At 65.2% G+C, this 22,729-nt stretch overlaps 1 protein-coding gene across 3 annotated transcripts in view; it reads left to right on the top strand.

Annotated features, from left to right (window-relative positions):
• Nucleotides 1-22,302, top strand: part of SRCIN1 (SRC kinase signaling inhibitor 1) — a 48,410-nt gene extending 26,108 nt beyond the window's left edge. For 2 of the 3 annotated variants that reach the window (XM_086766784.1, XM_086766783.1), the window contains 18 exons: nt 6,559-6,751; nt 7,062-7,260; nt 7,442-7,535; nt 7,957-8,786; nt 9,186-9,278; nt 9,474-9,517; nt 9,816-9,994; nt 10,214-10,389; nt 10,624-10,754; nt 11,444-11,591; nt 12,478-12,790; nt 13,134-13,383; nt 13,609-13,763; nt 13,880-14,032; nt 14,746-14,874; nt 16,486-17,730; nt 19,567-19,704; nt 21,916-22,302. In XM_086766784.1, the coding sequence (XP_086622910.1) occupies nt 6,559-6,751; nt 7,062-7,260; nt 7,442-7,535; nt 7,957-8,786; nt 9,186-9,278; nt 9,474-9,517; nt 9,816-9,994; nt 10,214-10,389; nt 10,624-10,754; nt 11,444-11,591; nt 12,478-12,790; nt 13,134-13,383; nt 13,609-13,763; nt 13,880-14,032; nt 14,746-14,874; nt 16,486-17,730; nt 19,567-19,704; nt 21,916-22,041 (4,596 nt within the window). In that variant the 3' untranslated portion in view covers nt 22,042-22,302. The remainder of the gene's footprint in view (nt 1-6,558; nt 6,752-7,061; nt 7,261-7,441; nt 7,536-7,956; nt 8,787-9,185; nt 9,279-9,473; nt 9,518-9,815; nt 9,995-10,213; nt 10,390-10,623; nt 10,755-11,443; nt 11,592-12,477; nt 12,791-13,133; nt 13,384-13,608; nt 13,764-13,879; nt 14,033-14,745; nt 14,875-16,485; nt 17,731-19,566; nt 19,705-21,915) is intronic. The other variant, XM_086766785.1, reaches the window with a different exon arrangement.
• The last annotated feature ends 427 nt before the right edge of the window (nt 22,303-22,729 follow it).

The raw sequence follows: 22,729 nt of genomic DNA, 5'->3' as shown, positions 1-22,729 counted from the left end.
GGGTCAGGCAGGCAGAGAAGCAGTGCTGGGGGGACGTTGTATCTGGAAATCCCTCCCTCCGCTGCCTCTGTTACTTTAACAGCTCTCAGAGCTGCTTAAAAAAAAAAGAAAGTTTCAGATTTCAATTAAAATTTTCCTTGGAAATGTTGACCGAGGCAGAGCTGCGGGAGGAACAGATGTTGTTTTTCTCCCAGCTTTGCTAACAGCTTTATTCGCCGCTGACCCTCACCGGCAGAGCCGAGCGGCCGAGGCTGCGTCCCGCTTCCCTGCACGCCCCAAGGGACCTCGCGTGGCCGGGGTCCCAGCGGGACCGTCCTGCCGGGAGGGGTGCTCCCTCCAGCTCCAGTAAGCCCAAGTCTGGGAATTTGGGGGAGGAGGCCGTGAGCACCAGCCCGAGGGGATGTGCATGCAGGCAGGGGCAGGGATGCAGGTAGTGCCTGAGAGAAAGGGGTATTTTTGTTATTTTTAATAGATGCTTTATAGACGGGGAGCCAGGCAGGGATGGAGCAGAGTGATGGAGAGCAAGGGTCCGAGAAGCGTCAGGCAGGAGCCCCGGTGAGGGGTCCCGTTACCCTCTCCCGTGGCTCCGAGGGATGCTGTGCCAGGAGGTGGTGGTGGGTCACCCTGGTCCCACAGCAAGAGCTGGGCGTGACTCCCCGCACAGCTCAGCGATGGCTCCAGCATCCGCACAGCGGCCGGGCCGAAACGGCCTTCCCCGCTCCCGGCGTCGCGGCTGGAGGCCGGTGGGGTCTCCGCACTCCCAGCGCGGCCTGGACCGCCGGGATGCTGAGACCCAGTGCCACCCCGAGAGCTCAGCACACCGCCAGATGGGACCTGCACTCAGATGCTGGATTAAGTGGTGGGAGGAGGATTACGAGGAATTAATCGAGATCAGTGTCCAACCAGGGGCTGGGGCCGGGGTTCTGTGCTCAGTAAATAACCAGTTGTGTTGTTTTGCCCAGGGCCGGGCTTGCCAGCTCCATGCCAGCTGTTTCCCAAGCTGGCTGGCGTGGATTTTCGGGAGCCTGGCCTTTATCCCCATCATGTGGGGTGGTGAAGGAGATGCAAACAGGCGGGAGTGGGGAAGGTGGCAACGTGGCGGAGCTGTGTGGCTGCCTGGGACCTTTGCAGGGCTCCGTCCACCCCTGCAAGGGCGATGCCCGAACGCGCCCCGCTGCATCGTCCCCACCAATGGGGCAGGATGGGCCTGAGCTGGGGGGGCCGGGGGCTGCTGCCGGACCCAGCCCCACAGCAGCTGCCCCGCGCAGCCCGGTGACCGCAGGGTCCCGGGGAGAGGCTGAGCGCGGGGCCAGGTGCTGCCTGTGGCGTTAGCAGGGCGAGGGCTCCCCGTCCCCGCTGCAAGCACAGGTCTGTATGGGCGCTTGTGGGCTGCATTCTGGCGGTCCCAGCTGGTTTTTGGGAGGGGAGGGGGGATGGTCTCTCTGCCAGGACAGGCAGGGCTGAGCTGGGAAGAGGAACCTTGTGCTCCAGGCACGTCTCGGCAGGATGCTCAGGGCCCCCGCTTCCGCTGCCCGGTCTCCTTGTTGCAGATAATATTCCTGCTGCAGGTTGCTGCTGCTGGTGTGTGATGTACAGGGGGGTCGGGCAGAAACGGGTGTGAAATGGCTGCTTTCTCCTCAGGCCGAGCCCGACGCTGCCCTCCGCGCCCAGTGTGGGCAGAGTGAGGTGCTGGCAGGGGCTCGGCTGGCCCTGTGGTGACAAACCCTCTGCCCCGGCTCCCCGCAGCCCTTGGCGGGGTCAGGCTGGCTGCCTGTCTTAGGCAGTGACTGGGAATTTCAATGAGCTCCGGGGGCCTGGAGTTTTGCACAGGAACAGCTGCAGAGTGCCCTGCTCCATCCTGGTGCAAGATCCTTTCCCCTTGCTTTTTTTCTTTTATTTTTTTTTCTCCTATCTTTTTTCTTTTCCCTTCTTTTTTTTTCTTCTTTTTTTTTTTCCCTTAACTCCTTTTGCCACCCTCCTCTGTTCCCCTGGTCCCTCCGCTCCTCTCCTAAACTCTCGCCCTCTTCCTCGCAGCCATCTCCGCTGCTCCGGGTCCAGAGGGACAGCCCTGCTCCCCACCCGGATCCCTCAAACACGGCTGGCACCTCGGCTCCTTCCCTCCCTGCCTCCAGCCGCCAGCGTTCACCCCGCAAAGCTGGGGAGGGGGATACTGGAGAGGGGTGGGGAAGAGAGGAGGGAGAGATGGGGACGAGGGAGGGTGAGGAGCAGCCTTGTCTAGCCAGGCAGATATAATGAACTGCTTCTGCGCTGGCAGAACAGGGATTGTTGGGAATTTTAGGAGCTATAAAAGAATTGCTTAATTGTGTCTTTTTTTAGCTCTGGGGAGATAAAAGACAGAAGCCCCCATGACTCTCCCCATTCCCCATCCCACCCCTTTTACGCACGGCTCCCAGGGAGCGGAGGGGCTGGGGGTGCTCCTGTCCCCGCAGGCGTCGGGATCTTCCCCCCGCCTTCCTCAGGAGGGGCCCGGGGGCGGCTGGGCGTTCAGCGAGGGGGTGTTCGCTGGACAATCACCGAAACAGCCCCCGTGGTGCGCTCCCGGGGCGGAAAGGCTTTGCTGATGCTTCTGCACCGGCGCAATTTCCACCGCTCCGGCGCACGGCGGGCACGGGGGGCTGTCAGCCGCTCCTTGGCCAACAGCGAGCAGGTTTCCTCCCCGGGGCAGCCTGCAGCCCCCCTGACCGTGGTGCCCACCGCCCCAGCTGCGGCCCTGCCCTCCCAACATCGGCCGCTCGACGCCTTTCCCGCCCGCGGTGCCAGCCGGGGCCGGAGCTCCCCAACCCGGCGGCCTTGGGCGGCTTTTGTTTTGCTTTTGGGCAGCTGCGCTCCTTCGCCTTCCCTTCGCGCTCTGCCCGTGAACCACTGCTTCCCACGTGCGGAGCCGCGGGGCGGGACGGGCGCCGGGACCCCGGGCTCGGGGGAGATGCTGAGGCAGCCCTGCCCCGACGGCTGCCGTGGCAGAAATCAGCCCAGCGCCGCGTTGACCCTGTGCCGCGATGCTGGTTCAGCAAGAAATGGGTCATCTCCCAGCGTGGCATCGCTGCGGCGCAGGGACAGCGAGCGGCAGAGCTGTGTTCCCCCCCCCAGCCCCTTGCTGCCGCCGCGGGGGGGTTTCAGATGCCTCGGGAAATGATCTCGGTGCCCGCAGGGGACATCGGGCTCTTCTGAAGCCGCAGGAGACCGAGCTCTTGGCACGGAGGTCTGGACTCGGGCAAAATTGCCCCATAACTGAGAGCAGGGGCAAAACATCTTTGCTCCCACGGCTGGGGGTCCTGGGTGGGTTTTGGTCACCCCTCCGCGCAGTGCTGCTGCAGCAGCTGGGATTTATTCCGCATCCCTAGAGCCTTGCGTGCCCCTGGGACTGGGACAGCACCCACAGCCCCGCGTCTCTCCTTCCTCCGGACGGGCAGCGCTCGGCATGGTGACGTGTTCCCATCCGCATCCCTCCTTTGGTGCAGACACGGGCATGGACGGGTCCCGGGCACTGTCCCTCCCAGCGTGGCCCCCAGCAAGGCAGGACTGGCCCCCCGCAAAGCACCTCCGGTGAAGCGGGCCTGTGGGAACCCATTTTGGACACCACGGTGATGGACGAAGCCGCGTGCGAGTGTCAGGTCCCGACAAGCTCGGGGTGTGCCGTGGCCGCCATCGCCGTCCCACCTGCTCTGGGAACGCTGTGAGTGCTGCGAGCGGGGCTGGGGGGGAGCGGCGCTGCCCCGGGGGCTGCCGGGCCACGTCCACGCCAGCCGGCGGCAGGGACGGGAGGCAGGATGTGTGGGGGCTGAGTTGTCAGTTAACGAATTATCTTGTAGCAGGATAAGTTGTTAGCGAGGCAGCGCAATAAAAAACAATTCCCTTGGAGCTGGCTCATTAATGGTTCGCTGGCGGCCAAGGACAGAGCAGCCATCGCGTTTTCCCCTCGCCAGGCATCTTGGCAGCGGCTGCGAGGCTCCGGTGGCTGCATCCCCCAGCAAAGCCGGCGTGGCCGAGATGGTGGCAGGCAAGAAATAGCAGAGACCCCCCCCATGGCGCTTGGGGTCCCCGCCTCGCACCATAGAGTCTGTCCCTTCCAGTTCGCCAGCATCCTGCGCTGGCCTGGGGTCAGTGGGTGCCCCGCACCCAGTAGCAGAGGGTCCCATGCCCGTGGAGATGCCCAGCATCGGGGAAGGGGGCCTGCGGCTCTCAGCATGGGGGCGAGGGCTGTGCGGGGCGGCCGGGTCCCTGCTCGGGCTGGGAGAGCTCATTGCGCTGAGCATTAGGCCAGAACGGTCCCTTCCGGGCTAAAAATCCATTAATTTCCATCTTGCCCTTTTTTCCTCTTTTTTTTTTTTTTTTTTTTTGACTGATGCCATAATTAGCTCCATCAGATGAGCATAATTACTTGAGGTCAGCTGCAACCCCAGGCAGAGGCAGAAGGCAGGAGGGGTCTGGGCTTGCCTGGAGCACGGCAGCTCTTCCCATAGCCATCCCGCAGGCTGTAGGGACCGCGGTGCATTGGGGTGATGTTCTATAGGGACCGCAGTGCGTTGGGGTGCTGTGCTATGGGGGCTGCGGTGCGTTGGGATGCCGTGCTACAGGGGCTGTAGGGATTGTGATGCATTGGGGTGATGTTTTATAGGGACCATGGTGCATTGGGATGCTGTGCTATAGGGACCACGGTGCATTGGGGTGATTTTCTATAGGAGCCGTAGAGACTGCAGTGCGTTGGGGTGCTGTGCTATAGGGACCGCGGTGCGTTGGGGTGATTTTCTATAGGAGCCGTAGAGACTGCGGTGCGTTGGGGTGCTGTGCTATAGGGACCGCGGTGCGTTGGGGTGATGCACGCACGCTGCAGCAGCCCTTAGCAACAAGGATGCTACGTGGCAACGCAGTCTCTGCCACCCTGTTGTGCCGTGGGGAGGGGGAAGCAGAGATCCCCCCTTGGCTGAATCCATTTTTTCCGTATGATTATTTCCTCCAGATGAAACTTGTCCTGGGGAGAGAGGGGGTGAGCCAGCGGCCCTGAGTCACCTGGCGTGAGACCTGGGCGGCTGGTACGGTCCAGCCCAGGCGTGGGCTGTGGTTAGAGGGGTTGAGCTGGGGAGGGACGCAGGGCGAGAGCCCCTGGCACGGAGCAGGGGAAGGAGCGGAGAGGGAAGGGCTGCCGGGAGGGCCCTGCCCTGGCAGCCCGGGTCACATCCTGGCCGTGCGGTGCCCGCCCCGTCCTCGTGCTTCCCTGCGGCCCAGGATCCTCCTGGCTCGGGACCTGGGGCCAGCCCCACACACCCGGAGCTGGGGGACCGCACACCCTCGAGGTTTCCCAGGGCTGTGCAAGGGCAGGGAGACCTAAAATCCAGTTCCTACGTCCTAGAGACCGGCACGCCGTGAGCGTGGGGGAGAGGGGGCTGGGTCTCTCCATCGTCTCCTCGCCGCAGCTTCCTCGCCCGCCGCAAAGCCCCCGCGATGGGGCTGGCGGGCACGCCGGCCCGGCTTCGGTCCAGCCCCGCGTCCCTTTCTTGATGCAGGACTTCAAGCATCTGCGCTGCCAGCGCGCTTTGTGCTAAAACAACAACAGAACTAAGCAGTCAATTTTCCAGCAATTAGCTTCAGCGAGAACATTTCAAGTCCTAGAAAACCCCGCCCCGCTGGATTAATTAAATCTTCCAATTAATGTCTAATTTAAATGATGATGATGGCTGTTATCATTTCATATTGATTTTTCTTTTTGGTCTTAAAATAGAGCTGTTGTCCCTTGCACGCTGCCTTTCCCGCACCCCAGGAGCTGGTTGTTCTCTCCGTGTGATTTGCCGACGTTAAACGTGTGTCTGGAGCATCGAGCCCGGCGTCCCGGGGTGCCGACAGGCGCTGGCCCCGTGCTGGGAGGCGCTGGTGCAGAAAGCCCCTGCCTGCAGCCTGAGCTTTTACGCGGTGGACCCACGCTTGGCCACGCGCAATGGGACTCCCGGCATATTAAATTTGTACTGCTGTAAACCCAAACCCATTCCTTTCCCCCGGCTCAGGCAGCCATAAACCCTGCCGCTGCTTTGCTTCCAGAACAAGCCGGGCATTTATGTTTCCCGGGAGCTGGTTCGTTGGCGTAATGGATGTGTAACCTCCCGTAATTGCTAAGGTTATTCCGGCGCTTGCACGCGAGCCCTGGCTCTGCTGGGCTGGCTCGCGCGGGTTTTGTTTCGAGGGGATTGCCGGTGGGGGATCTCAGAGGTGCCGGGAAGGGCACCGGGAGGCGTTGAAATGCGGAGTGCTGCGAGCCCGATGCGGGAAACGTGAGCGAGCCGTTGCAGGAGAGCAGGTAAATGGTTGTGCGTGCTTGGAGCAGGAGACGGAGGAGGCCGGAGCTGGCTCTGTGGCTGGCCCACGTCGGTGTGCTGGGGGGGCCGGGACTGAGCACCCCTCGGTGCGGCTCAGCCTCCCCTGAGCTGCTCCATCCCGGCGCCAGGCTCCGGAGGAAACGCGGGCGCAGCCTGGCGCCGCGTGCCGGGGAGCGGGCCGGGGCTGCGGTACCCGCCGCAGCTCTCTGACCTCTCCCCTCTCCCCTTCCAGACGAGGAGCTCCCGACACTCCCCGGGCTCCCAGCCTGGCTTGGCCGATCAAGCCAAACTCTCCTTCGCCTCGGCCGAATCTCTGGAAACCATGTCGGAAGCGGAGCTGCCCCTGGGGTTCAACAGGATGAACCGGTTCCGCCAGAGCTTGCCCTTGTCCCGGTCCACCAGCCAGACCAAGCTGCGGTCGCCAGGTACCCCTGGGGCTCAGCATCCCCCGGACGGGCAGCGCGTCACCGCTGAACCCCTCTGCGGCGGGCGCGGGGTTGGCTTGTGTCTGCCCGGGTAACCTGTGTGGGGTGGCCGAGGGGGACGAGCTGCCTTCGGCCTCGCTGCTCCAGGGTGAGGTTGGGTGGGCGGCGGTCCCTGAGCCCACGCTCAGGCGCACGCAGAGACCTCCAAGCAGCTGGGCAAACCTGCGTCGCTGGCCTCGGCGCGTCTTGGGCGTTACGTGGAGGAGGAGCGCGGGCGCACCTCACCGCTTTCTGCTCCCTCGGCTTCCAGGGGTCCTGTTCCTGCAGTTTGGGGATGAGACCAGGCGCGTTCACATCACCCACGAGATCAGCAGCATGGACACCTTGCACGCCCTCATTGTCCACATGTTCCCGCAGAAGCTCACCATGGGGATGCTGAAGTCCCCCAACACTGCCATCCTCATCAAGGACGAGTCGCGCAACGTCTTCTACGAGCTGGAGGACGTCCGGTGAGGGCAGGGGCTCGGAAATCCCCCAGAGTGATTTCCCTTGCTTCCAGGGCACCGTGAGCAAGGAATCGTGTGGGATGAAAGCAGAAGGGTGGCTGTGGGTGCAGTTGCGCGGCTGGAACTTGCCGGGGGCTCGGTGGCTGCCTGGCCGGGATGCTCACGGCTCTGCCTCTCCTTTCAGCGATATCCAGGACAGAAGTATCATTAAAATCTACCGGAAAGAGCCGCTCTACGCCTCGTTCCCAGCCTCGCACATCACCAATGGTGACCTGAGGGTAAGGGGGGACGGGTGTTGTGGGGAGAGCCTGCGATGTGGGTGCACCCAGGCGGCTGGGACCAGCGAAGGGAGAAAGCAATGGAGACAGGGACTGGTAGCTGCGTGTGTTTGGGGAAGGAGTAATGACTGCCATTCGTCTTGCCTGGTCCAGCATTGTTAAGCGTTACTTTGAGAGAATGGATGTTTGGGGCCTGACAGCAGGGTAATAAATGTGATAATTAGGGGATTCGTCAGAATAAATCATCCCGCTCTGGCTGGGAAGGAGGGAGCTGCCGTTTGCCAAGGCCAGGTGAAGGCACGGGAGCTGCCGGATCTTGGTCCTTGGAGGGGTGCAGGGCGGCAGGGTCCCAGCCAGGCAGAGCAGGGGCAGGGGTCCGGCCCGCAGGGATGTGGCGCTGACCCCTCGCCCCTTTCCGCAGAGGGAGATGGTGTACACCTCCAGGGAGTCGTCTCCCACCCGCCGCCTGAACAACATGTCGCCGGCTTCCCACCTCGCCTCCGGCTCCCCTCCACCGGTCCTCCAGTCCTCCTCGCCGTCCCGCTCCCGCATGTCCTACAGCGGGGGCCGCCCGCCCTCCTACGCCGGCAGCCCTGTCCACCACAGCGAGCGTCTCTCCAACCTGCCGCCCGCCCAGGGCGTCTCACCCAGCCCCAGCGCCATCCTGGAGCGCCGGGACGTGAAGCCGGATGAGGACCTGGCCGGGAAGAACGTGGTGCTGGTGAAGAACGAGGGGCTGTACGCTGACCCCTACGGCATGGTGCACGAGGGCCGGCTCAGCATCACCTCCACCCAGTCCCTGGCTGGCATGGGAGATCCTTTCGGCTACTCGGGGGGGCTGTACAAGCGGGGGTCCGTTCGCTCGCTCAGCACCTACTCAGCGGCCGCCTTGCAGACGGAGTTGGAGGACAGCCTGTACAAGCCCAACGCGCCCCTTTACAGCGACACGTACGGACCCGGCCTGGGTTTCCGCATGCCCCCCTCCTCCCCGCAGAAGATGGCCGATGGCCGGCTGGTGGACGTGCAGCCGGGGCAGAGCCCGCACAGCCCCTACTCGGGACCCCCCAGCCGCTCCTCGCCCGTCCGTCAGTCCTTCCGCAAGGATTCCTGCTCCTCTGTCTTCATGGAGAGCCCGGTCAACAAGCCACGCAACGCCGGCTCCTCCGGCCCTCCGGAGCTGTTTCCCGGCCCCAGCGATCGCCCGCTCTCGGGGTTCGGCTCCCCTGGGCCGGCCAAGGACACGGAAACAAGGTGAGCTGGGGCATGGGAGAACTCCCCCCCCCCCCCCACATACAAGCTTTGCTGCTCAGGCGATCATCTGTTGGTGTGGCTGGGGAGGTAGAGGAAGAGGGGAGGAAGGCTTTGCCCGGTCGCCACCGCGGCGGAGGTGCCGGGATGGGTGATGAAGCACCGAATTGTGCTGGGCTGAGGGGAGCGACTGGGGGCGGCTGGGGGTGAGAAGAGAGAGGGGATGAAGGAGGTGGGTGTGGGGGACGAAGGAGGTGGGCATAGCGGGTGACGGCGGTGCTGCCGCCTCCCCGATGTCCCTTCTGGGACCTGCAGGGACCGGGTGTGTGGGTGACGGTGAGGCCGGGACAAACGCCAGGTGTCTGCGGCGCCAGCCCCTCAGCGGCCCCTCTCCCCCCGCAGGGAGCGGATGGAGGCCATGGAGAAGCAGATCGCCAGCCTGACGGGGCTGGTGCAGAGCGCGCTGCTCCGCGGCTCCGAGGCCGAGACCCCCAGGTAAGGGGTGGGAGGGCGGGCGTGGGACCCCAGGGTCTGCGGCGGGGGGGACACGCACCTCCTGCCGGGCTGTTTGCTGCCGAGGCTAGGGGCTCCTGCCCCCCTCCCGGGGATGCCAGCCCCCTGCAGCCCCCTGAACCGCTGCGGATGGAGGTGCCTGGTCTGCACTCACCCCCCTCCTCTCTCTCTCTGCAGCGAGAAGACGGAAGCCACCAACGGCGGGACCCCCCCATCAGCGTGTAAGTGACTGGAGAGCCAGCCCCCCACCCCACCGCACCCCCTCCCTCTGCCCACGGCTGCTGGGGACCCCGAGTGGGCTCTGCAGCCCCCACCACATGCTGGTGACCGATGGGACCCCCCCTCCTGCCACGGGGCAGCTCCGGGGTGGTCCCTCCCTGCAGCCAGCGTGGGGGTGGTGGGCAGAGCACCCAGAACTGCTGGGCTGAAGCACGGGGTGGGGAAAGGGAGGAGCAGGGGCTGCAGCCTGCCCGGGTTGGGGTGTCCTCCCTCAGCAGCCCCCGCTTGCCCTCCCCGCAGCGACCAGCCGCAGCGGCATGGGGACGCCGGTGCCCGCACCCCCGCCGCCCTCGGCCACCAGCACGCCGGCGGGGCAGCCCACCGCCATCACCCGCTTGCACATGCAGCTGCACCTCCACGACCTGCAGCAGAACGCCAGTGACCTCCGCAACCAGCTGCAGCAGCTCAGGAAGCTGCAGGTGGGCACCGCGCCGCGGGGACCCCGGCCCTGCCCAGCCCCCGAGCAGGACAATTCCCCTTTCCCGGTGACTTTGTGTGGGACTGGGTGCGGGAGAGCGCGGGACTCCTCCCCACGCTGAGCTCAGCGCCGTCCCTACAAGTGGCCAGCCCCGCGCTCACGCCGCTCCCCGTGCGGGGGGACCTTGCCCAGCCTGAATCCCCCCTCCCCGTCCCCGCAGCTGCAGAACCAGGAGACGGTGAAGACGATGCTGCGGCGGACGGAGACAGAGATCAGTGTGCGGGTGACGGACACCATGCGCAAGCACGAGGACCCCCTGCAGCGCCAGCGCAGTTTGGTGGAGGAGGAGCGGCTGCGCTACCTCAACGAAGAGGAGCTGATCACCCAGCAGCTCAAGTGAGCCGGGGCTGGCGCGCGGGGAGCCGTCCTTGTGTGCTGACCTCGATGGGCCAGATCCTCCGCGGGTGTAAATCAGCCACTCTGCACGGTGCCAGGCGCACCTGGCATGGGGTGGGGTCTCCACCCGGTCGTCCTCTCCCCTCTGCTGCCTGGGGACCTGCCAGGCTGGCCACCCCCGGGGCTCTCCAGCGTCCCGGAGCAGCAGTGACACCCCTGCCCCTGTGCTCACAGTGACCTGGAGAAGTCGGTGGAGAAGATCCAGAAGGATTTGGCCCACAGCCACCGGCTCATCCCGGTGCAGGAGCTGGAGGAGAAGGCGGTGGTGCTGAAGCAGCTGGGGGAGACGCTGACAGACCTCAAGGGTGAGGAGGTGGCCGTCTGGGGTGGGCGGCAAGCGGAGCCCGCCTGCGGCTCCTTGCTCCGTCCTCACGCGCGGGATGCTCCAGATTGCCTGCGGCCACTGCGTCTGCATGTTTGCAGCTGCCGGTGTGTTGGCCTGCGTCCCCCGGCGCAAACACACGCCCTGCGCTCGATCCAGAGTGCCAGAGCCGCAGCAGATGGTCAGTGATGATCTGGCAGCAGTCGCTGGGGCTGTGAGAAGAGGGGAGGGCTGGGGGGTGCAGGCCAGAGGTAGGAGCAGCTCCGCTTTCCTTCAGCCTCTCCGTAAAGTCAGGCTGGTGCCGAGCAGCCGGGATGGCCAGCGGAGCATGGGGCAGGGAGCCAGGAGCAACCCGCTCCGCGTCAGCCGCTGCCCTGAGTCCCCAGGGTCCGGGGCAGTTTGGTGCCCGTGGACGTGGAGGGGGCATCTTCAGGGGCTAAGACTGGTGCCTGCGGGTGGACAGAGGAGGGATGATGGGCACGGGGAGCAGGAGAAACGCCAGCCCAGACTCCCCAGGATTCATCCCGCTCCACCTGGCATGGTGCTCTTGCCGTGGATGTGATGGCCGTGGTGGTTTTGGCGGGCGTGGGGTCCCCTGGCACAGCCGACCAGGCACTGGGAGGGGCTCCCTGGCGCGATGGGGCCCGGGTGACCCCCGCTCTCCCACTCCAGCCCAGTTCCCCAGCCTGCAGAGCAAGATGCGGGTGGTGCTGCGGGTGGAGGTGGAAGCCGTCAAGTTCCTCAAGGAGGAGCCGAATCGCCTGGATGGCCTGCTCAAGCGCTGCAAGACGGTGACCGACACCCTCGCCCAGATCCACAGGTCAGCCCCAACCCCGACCCTGGCCCCGCAGCCCCCCAGCGCTCCCCCTGACTGTCCCCCAGATAATCACATCTTCTGCCCCTTGGAGGACACCGACAGTCCCTTCGGTTGTCCCTGCGCCCCCCGTCTGTGTGTCAGTGTCCTCTCTGCGTCACGGATGCAAATCCCAAGGGCTCATTCTTCTGCTAAGGACCTAAAAAAGCCCTCAATCCTCTCCAGGGTGTATGTGGGAACTGCCCTTTCCACACTGACCTTTCTCTGTCACCTTGGAAAAAGCATGGTCTTGCATCCAGCCAGAAAGACCCCCTTGGCGTGATCAGAAATCTCTTTCCTGGGGAGCAGAAAAACATTCTGCTGGAGACAAATCATCTTCCAAATCTAACGATAGTGGCAGGCTGGGCCGTGCGCCGTGGCCAACCCACCTGCCTCTTCCCATTACGAGACCTTTCGGGACAGCTTACAGCTCAGCCGCGCTGCGGGAGTGCTCCGCACCGTGCTCGCCTCGGGCTCATCGCTCGCCTCGTTTTCTGCGGAAACGAGCTTCTGTGATCATGCAGTGTCTGAATCTGCCTACCTGTCATTCCCGGCCCTAATAACTCCTGAATCCAAGGGCGATTGCAGCCAGATCTGCCAAGGGCAGGAGTCGGAGATCCAATTTCCTCCAGGGTTTGTGGAAATGGACAGCCAGGTAGAGGAGCTCCTTTGTGTGCTCCCCCAAAGAGGCTGCAGCATCAGCTCCAGCCCCTTCCTAGACATCAGAGAACCCAAACCTTCACCCACGTAAAGCAAAGTTGCAGGAGAGCAAGTTTTTTGGGGGTGGCTTGGAGAGGGTGCGGTAACTCCCCATGCCGCGCAGCCGCCAGCGCCTTCGCTCTGTTCCTGGCAGGCAAGTGGACGAGGGCGTGTGGACCTCCCCCAGCAACCTCAGCCAGTCCCCCAAGAAGGTGGCCCCTGAGACAGACTTCAGCAAGGGGCTGGATTTGGAGATGCCCACCAGCCCCCCAGTGAGCCTCCACCACCTGACGGCTGGCACCGAGACCCTGGGCATGCCCAGCTTCGGGCACAGCCCCCCCCAAACCCAGACCCACCCCTCCAAGAGCAATAACCCTTCCCGAGCTCCGGAGATGGTCCCCGCCAAGACCCAGACGGCCCCTGAGACCCCCAGCAAGAAGAGCGCGGACAAAGCCGTATCCGTGGAGGTGAGCGCTGGGATGGGCTCCTCAGCTGGAGGGTTCTTCTGGAGGGTCTGTCCCTCTGCCAGCCGAAACTGGGGACAGAAACTGGGACCATCCTCCTCCTCCTCCTTGCTGGGTTTGTAGCCCATGGGACGTTTGGAGGGTTGGAAGGGGATGCTGGCAGCCTTGGGAGCACCCCCAGTTGCATGTTTGGGGGGTGTGCAACTTGGAGATGGGGGCAGCGCTGGTCCCCCCGCTCCTCCTGGGCGGGTTGAGGGAGTGGCAGCCGGGTCGTGTCCTGCCTGCAAGGGCAGGAGAAGCCGTCGTGCGGATGGGGGCTGCAGCGGGCTCTGCTTGCCGTCCGCAGGCTGCCGAGCGGGACTGGGAGGAGAAGCGGGCAGCGCTGACCCAGTACAGCGCCAAGGACATCAACCGTCTCCTGGAGGAGACGCAAGCCGAGCTGATGAAGGCCATCCCCGACCTGGAGTTTGCTGCCAAGCACAAGCAAGGCACCAGCAGCAGCAGTGCCGCCTCCACGCCCGAGCACAAACCCTCCAAGCCGCAGCACGCAGCGAAATCGGGGGGCAAAGGAGACCCCAACGGGCGCCGGGGCTCAGGTACGGCGTGGGGAGGGCAGGGGTCCCCCTCCAGATCTGGGGGCTGGGGGTTCCTGGTCCTGCGCGTGCCCTGGCCGTGCCGTCCGACACCGGCGGGTTTCCCCGCACTGAGCGACGCTGCCCTGATGGGAGGTTTGTGCCCGGGGAGGCAGTGGGAGAGCCTTGGCTGTCGCGTTACGGGGACAGGGAGAGGGCTCGTGCCCTCACACCGTCGTTTGTGCCCAGATGAACTGACGGTGCCGCGGTACCGGACCGAGAAACCCTCCAAATCGCCGCCACCTCCCCCTCCGCGCCGCAGCTTCCCCTCGTCCCACGGGCTGACCACCACCCGCAGCGGCGAAGTCATCGTCACCAGCAAGAAGGAGCCCGGTTTTATGAAGGTAGGGAAGAGGGCCGTGGGACGGCTGCCAGGCTGGACTGAGCGGGTCACCGTCGGCAAGAACAGTGCTGGCTCCCGGTGCCCCCCACCCCTCACCGCCCCGCTGCCCCCTTGCAGAAGGCCGAGTCGGAGGAGCTGGAGACCCAGAAGCCGCAGGTGAAGCTGAGACGGACGGTGTCGGAGGTGGTCAGGCCGGCGTCCACCCCTCCCATCATCGCCTCTGCCATCAAAGACGACGACGACGAGGACCGCATCATCGCGGAGCTGGAGGTGAGCGCGGGAGGGGCTGCGGGATGCCCCAGCTTACCCGCACCGGAGGCCATGCCCGCCCTGCCCCGTCCGCTCACGCGTGGCTGCGCCGGCTCCGGGCACCTGCGAGGAACACCTTGGGATCGGGCCAGGGAATGACATCCCAAGCGCTGGGACAGCAGCGGGCCTCCCCCTCCCCACTCACAGGAGCGCGGTGCCGCGGGAAGGGCAGCACGGAGCGGTCGCGCCCTGCAAGACCCCTCCCCGGGCCCCGTGCTGCGCGGCTGGTTCACCGTCTCTCCTCAGCACTTCCACGCTGGCTTGGGCTTTCGGCCAGACTCATTTGGTTTTGATGCTGTGCAGCTTCAGCCGGAGCTTTGCGGGGTTTTGTGCAGAGAGCTCTCCCGAGGCGCTGTCCTGAGGCTCTGACCCCCCTGGGCTGGCTGTGCCCCGTGTCCTGCCCCGTTTGCTGCGGTCAAGGTGCCCGTGTGGGTCGTGGATGGCTTTTTCCACTGGTTTTCCCCCAGGAGGCAAGGGGACCGGTGATGCTGCCGGGAGCAGAGGGACGGGGCTGCCTCCGTGGCTGACGAGCACGGCTGATGGTTTGCTCGCTGCTGAGCCCCCGGCGCCGGTGTCACCAGGGCACGCATCCAGGGCACACATCCCCGCAGGCACAGGCTGTTGTCGTTATCCCCAAACCTCCCTCCTCCAACCCCCCGTGTTTAACTCCCCAGGTGTTTCAGAGAAGCTCTGCCTTCCCTTTCCTTCCCAAGCTGCGTTACGATCCGCTCGCGGCTGCCGTCTCCCCTGGGCACGCAGACATGTGGCCCAACGGAGCCTCCGTTGCAGCCGAAGGATGGAAGGTAACGGCTCGCTCCCAGCGGCGATCCCTGCTCCTGACGGGCTGCACTGTAACCGCCTCCTCTCCTGCCTCTTTTCAACTCACTTCTCCCTCCTTCTCTGATTTAACAAACTAATGGCTTCTCTCCACTCCCCGCTCACCGCCGCTGCGCGTACGGCACTGACACGGCACGGGACCGAGCACTAACCCACGCACGGCCGCGCGGGGCTGCCGCAGCTCCCGTCAGGTCCCGCGCATCCTGCAGATGGGAGGAAGGAAGGGGCCACCCAGCACCCCTTTGCCAGGGCACGGGGAGGGCGCACGGCTCTCACGCCGCACCGGGTGCCTGGGTGGCTGTTCAGCGCCCGGGGAGGGTGTCACTGGGACGAGGGCTGCAGCAGGCGATGCATGTGTGCCCTGCGCAGGGACACCCCGCTCCATGTGCATGACGTGGGCAGAACGGGAAGGGCTGGGCTGGAGGCCGCCGGCCTGGCCCCATCACCCTCCTGGCTGCTGGGGAGGCACAGCCCGGCTCCCCTCCGGCCCTCTTGCCCCCCATCCTGCCCTCAGCTCCGGTGGGGAGAGAGCAGGAGGAGAGGGTGGTGCCTGGAGAGTGGATGGGATGGAGCAGGGGACGCTCGGAGGGGATGGAGAGGAAGGGGACAGAGAACAGGACAGAGGGTGAGCCCTTGGCCGGAAAGCATCAGTGTGGGGAGCTCTGCCCCGCCCAGGGCAGCTCAGCTGCTGGCGGGGGTCTGGGTGCGGTGCAGGGGTCCCACTGGGTCCCTTCCCTCTCCTGAGAGACCCAGCACCAGGGCTGGATCGACCACGGCCACCCCAGAGCAGCATCTCCTGTCCCTGCGGGCAAGGGCCCCTCTCCCCAGAGCTGGGACGCGCAGCTCCGTAGCCGTCCCAGCACTCGCGGCTCCTTCCCTGCCTGCCCCGGGTGCTACTGAGACCCCCAGGGCCGGGGCGCGGATGAGACGCCGTGCCAGGGCACGCCCTGCATCTCCCCGGCTCGCCTTCCCTCGCCTCCGTGGAGTGCACGGCCGCTCGGCTCCCCGGCACTGCGTTGCGTCTCCCCTGGGACAGGAGCAGGGGAGTGAGGGGGGAGGGACAGGGGTTTCTAGGTGACTTCTCGCTGCTCAGAGTTTAAGGGCTGGTGCCCCTCAGCAGCTCGTTTGTGATGGTTTGTCCCCTGCCTTCAGCTCTGCTGGGAGCAGCCGTGCCTGCGGCACCGAGCAGCTCACGAGGGCTGGACTGCTCTTGCACCAGTGCCATGCCAGTTTATACTGGAGAAATCCAGGCTAACCTGTGGCAGTCGGGTTTCCAAAGGTACTCCAGAGGTGCGGCAACGCTGACTCATTTTTGCTAAACGCCAGGCGAGCTGTCGCCAAGGCGTCCCAGACCCGGACTGCCTGGAGCACAGTAGAAAACCAGTCCCTGCCTGTGCCGCTGGGCACCGGTGGGATGTCAGCGCTGGGCAGGAGGGAGTCCAGCGTCTGCGATGCCCGGAGTGCTGCGATGCCCGCAGGCGCCAGCCGTGGGGGACCCCAGTGTGCGGACACACAGTGCTCCCTGCGTCCTCCTGCTGCTCTCCCCGGCTCTTAATCTGTCTGAATTCTCTACCTAGGAGCCGTTGGCCCTGGCGGCCCCGGGGAGCAGGGCTTTCTCCCTCCCGCAGATTGTGCTCACCGAGTGGGTGTCTGAGCCGCCTTCCCCCGAAGCCGAGTCGGAGGCGCGGGTGGGAACGGGCTGCTCCGAGCACGGGGACCTGGCCGGCAGCGGAGGAGCAGGAGGGACGCTTGAACCCGAGGGCAGAAGGAAATGCTGTGCATCTCCTGGCATCTCCGAAAGGTCTCCATCCGCACGTGGGCACCCCCCAGCCCCGCAGCCCCCGAGCAACCCGTCACGGGCAGCAGAGACGTGGAGGTTCCCTCTGGCAGCTGGCGAGCTCCCGTCTCTCTCAAGGCACGAAACGAGCCGTCCCGTGGGGGAGGAAGGAGGAGACGCTGCCCTGAGCGCTGCCGGCAGCCAAGGCAGCAGCAAGACTTCCCACCCAGGTCCCATGGCTGCACAGCCCCCGCGTCCCCGCGGGGAAGCCGTGGGTGCCGGAGCTGGCGAGGCCGCCTTCCCCTCCACCAGCGCAGGGAGCAGAGGGCCTGGTGCCGTCCCCCGGCTTCCCGGCGATGGGGACCCCCGAGGAGGAGCCTTGTGGAAAGCATGGCTCCCTCCCGAAGGCTCTGCTGGGGCTGGCGCACCAGAGCGGGGAGAGGACAGCTCGCCAGCCCCAGCCCACCCAGTGCCAAATCCCAGAGCTTTCCCGGGCAGGGATGCGGCCCCGCGGGGAAGCGGACAGTCCCGGGCTGAGCATCCCCAGGAGCAGGTCGCTGCCTTCTCACGGCCGAGCCGTTGCGCAGCGTCCCCGGGCCAGGACGGCCTGGCTCCCGCGGCCGGGGGAGAAGGCGGTGCAGAGGAGACCGGGGCGGGGGGATTGGTGACGGAGGGGTTCCGCAAAGGGCGGTTGTCCCCTCGCCGCTCCATGACGCCGCGCAGCAAGGAAATTTGTGAAGGCACGTACCAGAGACTGGATAGCCTGGAAGAAACTATCCGTGAGCTGGAAATGACCATCAGCGAGATCAGCAGCCACCCCTCGGCTGAGTTTGTGCTCCCCAAAGCCCTGCTAGGACAAGCGGGATGCAAAGACGCTGGCGAGGAGCGCGGGGAAGGCCTGGGGGATCTCAAACGCAGTGGCTGTGACGGTGGGACTGCCCTGAACCTCGGTCAGGCCAAGGATGATGCTCCCGAGGGTCCGTCTCCGAGCAAGACCAAGCCGCCTCTGCTACCCAAGCCGCAGCTGCCCCCGGACACGCCGCAGGTTTATTTTCTGTTATCTCTTGCTGTGCTCTGCCCCCGGACTCGCTCTGATGTCTCTCTTCCTCCACCTCTACCTGCTCCCTCTCTGTGACCTCCGGGCAGAGCCAAGGTGGAAAACACATCTCCTTCCCTCCCTGCCACCCGGGCTGGGCAGCGCGGGCGAGCAGCAGCCAGAGGCGGCAGCGTGAAGGCGGGCGATGCCGGGCGGTGCCACCGCCTGCCCCTCACCGGCCCCGGTGCCACCGGGTGCCCGTCCCTCGCTGTGCGCGGCACCGAGTTAGTCCCGGCTCAGCCGGTACCTTCTACCGGGGCAGGTTTTGGGGCTGAGCACACTTGGTGGGTCGCGGGTCCAGTGACGAGCACCCCGCAGGGCCGGTGAGGGCTAGGTGCGCGAGCAGCGCTCCTCGTTTTGCCATTTTGCATGAGCACTTTTCTAACGAACTGCAGTTTGAGCGCGGCTGTGAAGCAGCAGCTGTTTCTCCTAATTAAATCACAGCGCGGGCTCCCCGAAGCCATCCAAATTGGTTTCCGCTGGAATCCGCCGCAGCTGAATAGCTGGGAAAAGAGGGGGTGAAACGCCCTCAGTCACTCCGACAGCAGCCTGCTCCTTCGTTAACAGTCAGCGCTGGGGAATAAATCTCCTTTTTCATTTGCGGCAATTATCCCAGCCCGGTTCTCAGCGGCGCCGCGGCCCCGTTGCGGTGCTCTGGCAGGGCGAAGGGGCTGTCGCGGGGGTGTAGCTGCCGTTTCTCCTGCTGTCAGCTCCCGCTGCACCGCTGGAGCCCGGCGCACTGGAAGCGGAGCTGCGGGATGGATTTAGGGCTGTGGCTGGCACGTGTGCGGGTACGCACAGCACAAAGCTCAGCTCGGGGTTTGGCAGGAGGGGCTGCGCAGCTGGAGCCGGCTGAGTCAGCCCCAGAAGCGGAGCGGGAGAGGGCAGGTCCTGGGTCAGCTTCCCAGGACGCTGCGAGCTGCCGGTGAAGGCTGAGGTCCAGTGCCTGCGTGTGCCAGGGATGCTGGGGCACTGGGGCGCAGATGGGAGCTGATGTCCTTGTGCTGTGGGGCACAGGGGTCCCCATGTCCCGTCCGTGGGACTGGACAGGCAGGACAGGCAGTGCGGAGAGCCGCACCTGCGCTGATTTACCCACTTGGCCCCGCTGCTGGCCCTGTCCCGTCGGAGGTGCGATCTGGGCAGCCATTCATTGCCCGTCTCCGGGGCAGCGTCGGCGCTCGGTCCAGGTCCAGCACGGGGCAGGCGGGAGGCAGCAACGGTGGCAGGGAGAGGATCGGGCACGCGTGGTGAGCCTGCGGCGTGTGGCACTGCCTGGGCTTTAGGGACCCGCAGCGCCGGGGCGCGTGCGTACAGGTACCGCTTCCTCGCTGCTGCTCTGGCAAGTCTCTGTATCTCCACCTGCGCGCAGCCAGTTAATAAAATCCTCTGTATTCCCACTGCCGCCGTTCCCACCTGCAATCTGCTTCTCCCCGCCGTCGCCTCTTTTCCTTTCTTGTGGCAGCGCAGCCCTGCGCGGCGGGGATGCTCTCCTCCTGCCCCGGTGTCCCGGTGTTTGCCGTGTCTGCCCTGACTCCCCGTTTGCCTCGCAGCGGTGGCTGCCGGTGAGTCCTGGCTGGCGGCTGAGCTCACCAAAGCGCCGCTGGTGAGGGCTCCCTTGGCACAGGGTCCCTGGCCTCGCCTGGGACGGCACGGTGGTGCCGCGGGGGCTCGGCACAGCTCCGGGCACCCGACGCCCAGCACTGGCAGTGCCCAACCACGGACGTTGCCGGTGTGGGATTCCGCTTGCCGGTTCTAACCCCCTTCCCCAATTCCCTGTCCCGACAGAGCGGTGGCGTTTCCATCCCGCCCATGAAGGTGGTGAACCCGGCGTCCCGGCTGAAGCAGAGCCAGCAGGGCAGCCCCGACAAAAGCAAGCACATGAAGCAGCGGATGGAGTACGTGCGCATCCAGGGCCAGCAGCAGGTAGACTATCCCTAGCACCGGCCCGGCCGGCTCCGGGCAGCGGGGCGAGCCCACGGCCCCGCCGTCCCCCTCGCTGCCACGTACGGGGTGAGGGTGTGGGTGGTGGGCAGGAGAGACCCCACGGGTGCTGCTTTCGGGAACCGGGTTCTCTCGGTGCCTCCCTTTGCCTTGGCCGAGCCCGCTGGGGCTGGGGGCGCGGGGACCTGGCCTTTGGGTGCAGGAGGGGCTCTCGCCCCCGGCCGTGCCTGGCGTGGTGGTTTCCATAGCTGGCTGCTGGGGATGGGGACGTGACTTTGTGCTGACGGTGACAAACATTGTAAGTGTGATGCAAGGCTGAAGCCAGAATCATTTGTCCCCCAGCCCTGTGTGCCGCTGGCTGCTCTGACGGGCGGGGCTGAGCCCCAGCGTGGGTCCCCTCACCCCGAGGGACCCCGAGACCTCCTTGCAGAACATTTTGGCCACAGCGATGGGCGCTGCAGAGCCCTGTGCTTGGCGCAGGGGCTCCAAGGGGCCGGGGTGCCCATCCCGTCCCGGGAGGTTCCGGAGAGCCAGGACCCTCCACGCGCCGCAGCGCCGTGCCCGCAGAAGCAGCTCGTCCTGGGAGCGGGGTGTCGCAGGCAGGGTGGTGGTCCCGGGGCACCCAGCAGCCTGGGGAGAGGGTGGGGGGGCCACAGCAGCTGGAAGAGGAGCGCTTTGGGATGGGATGGTGTGTGTCCCCCCCCAGCCCAGCACACACCCCTCTCCCATCCCCGGGCACCACTCTGGCTGCGGACAGCGGGGCTCTCTCCCCTGTTCTTGCCGGCGGTGGCTCTCCGGCTCGTGCGGGCCACGGGCAAGGTAACCACAGCCGGCTCGCTGCCCCTCACCCCCCTTTGCCTCCCCTCCCCGTTCCCACCCCCGCCCCGCTGTGGGCAGCGGCACCACGAGCGGGTTCACCCCGTCCCCTCCTTCCCGCTGCGTCCCTGTCCCTTCCCTGGGCCTGGCCTTGCCAAGCCGCCCAACAAACCCGATGGTGCTCCTTCTGTTGGATCCGGAAACCCTGTCGGATAAGCCAAAGGCTTTTCCCAGCTGCCTGCGGCTGGGTTTGGGGTGGATTTTGTGCAATTTGGGCAAATGCTGCATGAGCAAAATGGGCACCTTGGTCCCCCCCCCGGCTCCGGCAAGAGGGCTCAGCCCCCTGTCCCTTCCCCGGCTGCTCCGGCACCATGTCGGAGCCACGCAGATGCTGGTGTGACCGCAACCGCGATGGTCCCAGGGCGGTGGCGAGATGTCCGCCGGCCAAAGGAGCTGTTTTGGGAGCCCCGAGGGGCCGGGAAGTGTCTCCTGGCCCCAGGCCACCAAGTCCCCTTCCCTGGAGGCCACACACCGGCAGATTCCCGGCTGTCCAGTGTCACCGTGCTCCCCCTCGCCCCCACCTCGGGGCACCCCGTGGCAATATTGGTCACCCGGCCCCTGGCACCCACCCGTGACCTCACTGGGGTGGCTGGAGGAGTGTTCCCCGGCACTTTTGTCCTCACTGCCCTCCCTGTACAGGATTTGTCTGCCCCCCCACCCAGCAGCCCATCCCACCGCCGTTGGGGTGATGGTGGAGCTGGAGAAGCCCTCTTCCCATTCCGGGAGGGTTTGGAGCATTCTTCCATCCCGGCGCCCCGGCTCCCTTCGGACCAGCTTGCGCACGAGTTGGGTTGGGTCAGGTCACCGCTGGTGGCCATCGCGCCAGCGCGGCGGGCGCAGGGTGGGCGCCGTCACCTCTCGGAGGAGCTGGGGCTGTGCCCCGCTCGGCTGAGCGGCACCTCCGCCACGGCCTGGCCCTGCGCGCCCGCTCTAACGCTGCCCTTCTTGTCCCCCTCCCGCCTGTCTCCCCCTCCCCTCCGCCCGCCTGCGTGTGCCTGGCTGAATGTCCGTCTGTCTCTCTCTGTCTCTCCTCCTCCTCCTCTCGGGACGTTCCCTCCCCATTCAGTAACGCGTGGGACCAGCTCATCTCGTGCTCTCTGTGTGGTGGACCTTTTCCAGCTGCTTGACCTCAGGCCTAACTCAATGCTGCTTCTGAACAAACTTCTGTTTGGTTCTTGGTTGTGGTTGTTTTTTTTTCTTTGTTTTGTTTTTTTCTTTTTTTCCTTTCTTTTGCCTTTTTCTTTTTTAAGAAACTGTTTGACTTTCCTCCCCTTTCTCCTCCTCCTCCTCCTCCTTGAATCTTGCTTTTCTTTCTAGGCCGCTAGACCATCTAAAGAGGCTAGTGAGACTTCCCCCACGGTCTCAGAAAAACCTGCATCTGGCAGAACATCCATCCCCGTATTGACTTCCTTTGGGGCAAGGAACTCCTCCATCTCATTCTGAGCATCCTTGCCAGCTCCACCCAACCGCTCTTCTGCTCCTGGGGCCGGGCTTCTCTCTTCCTTGGGCTCCTCCCTGGGACTTGTCTTCTTGAGGCACCTGGAGGGATCGCCACCCGTCCCTCTCTTTCTGTTTTGGTTTTTGGTTTTGTTTTTTTTTTTTTTTCCAATGTCTTGCTCCACTGTGGCCGACCTCGTGTCTCGCCTCCGCTCCGCCACGGCCCGACTTGTGTCTCGCCTCCACTCCGCCACGGCCCGACTTCTGTCTCCCATCTCGCTCCGCAATGGCCAACCAGCCACTTTCTGTTTCTCTCTCTCTCTCTTCCCTTTTCCTTTCCTTTTCCTTTTCGTTTCGGTTCGTTTGGGTTGCTGTTGGTTTGGTTTTTCTCCCTCCCTCCCTCTCCCACCCTGCCGTTTTCTGTTTATTTAAGAGCTCTGAGAGCTTCACTCCACCAGTTTCACCAGCTTCAAGCAAGGAGGATGCCGGGCAGCCCCCCACCCTGCCGCGCGCACGGGCAGCACCCATCCCACTGCGGAAAGGTGGGAGACAGTGGCTGCCGAAGACGCCCCCCACGCCCCCTGACCCAACCACTCGTCCCTCGCCACCGCCGAGCATCCCGGCAGCCGCCACGCCCGCCCGCCCGGAGGAGAGGATGCTGGGCGCTCCGGCCAGGTCTCGGCGGTGGGCGGCG

This window comes from Chlamydotis macqueenii, chromosome 25 (assembly GCF_036417535.1).
Source record: "Chlamydotis macqueenii isolate bChlMac1 chromosome 25, bChlMac1.mat, whole genome shotgun sequence".
In the NCBI taxonomy this organism is placed as follows: Eukaryota; Metazoa; Chordata; class Aves; order Otidiformes; family Otididae; genus Chlamydotis; species Chlamydotis macqueenii.
The sequence above is the reverse complement of the archived record's forward strand: the minus strand, read 5'-3'. Positions and strand labels throughout refer to the sequence as shown.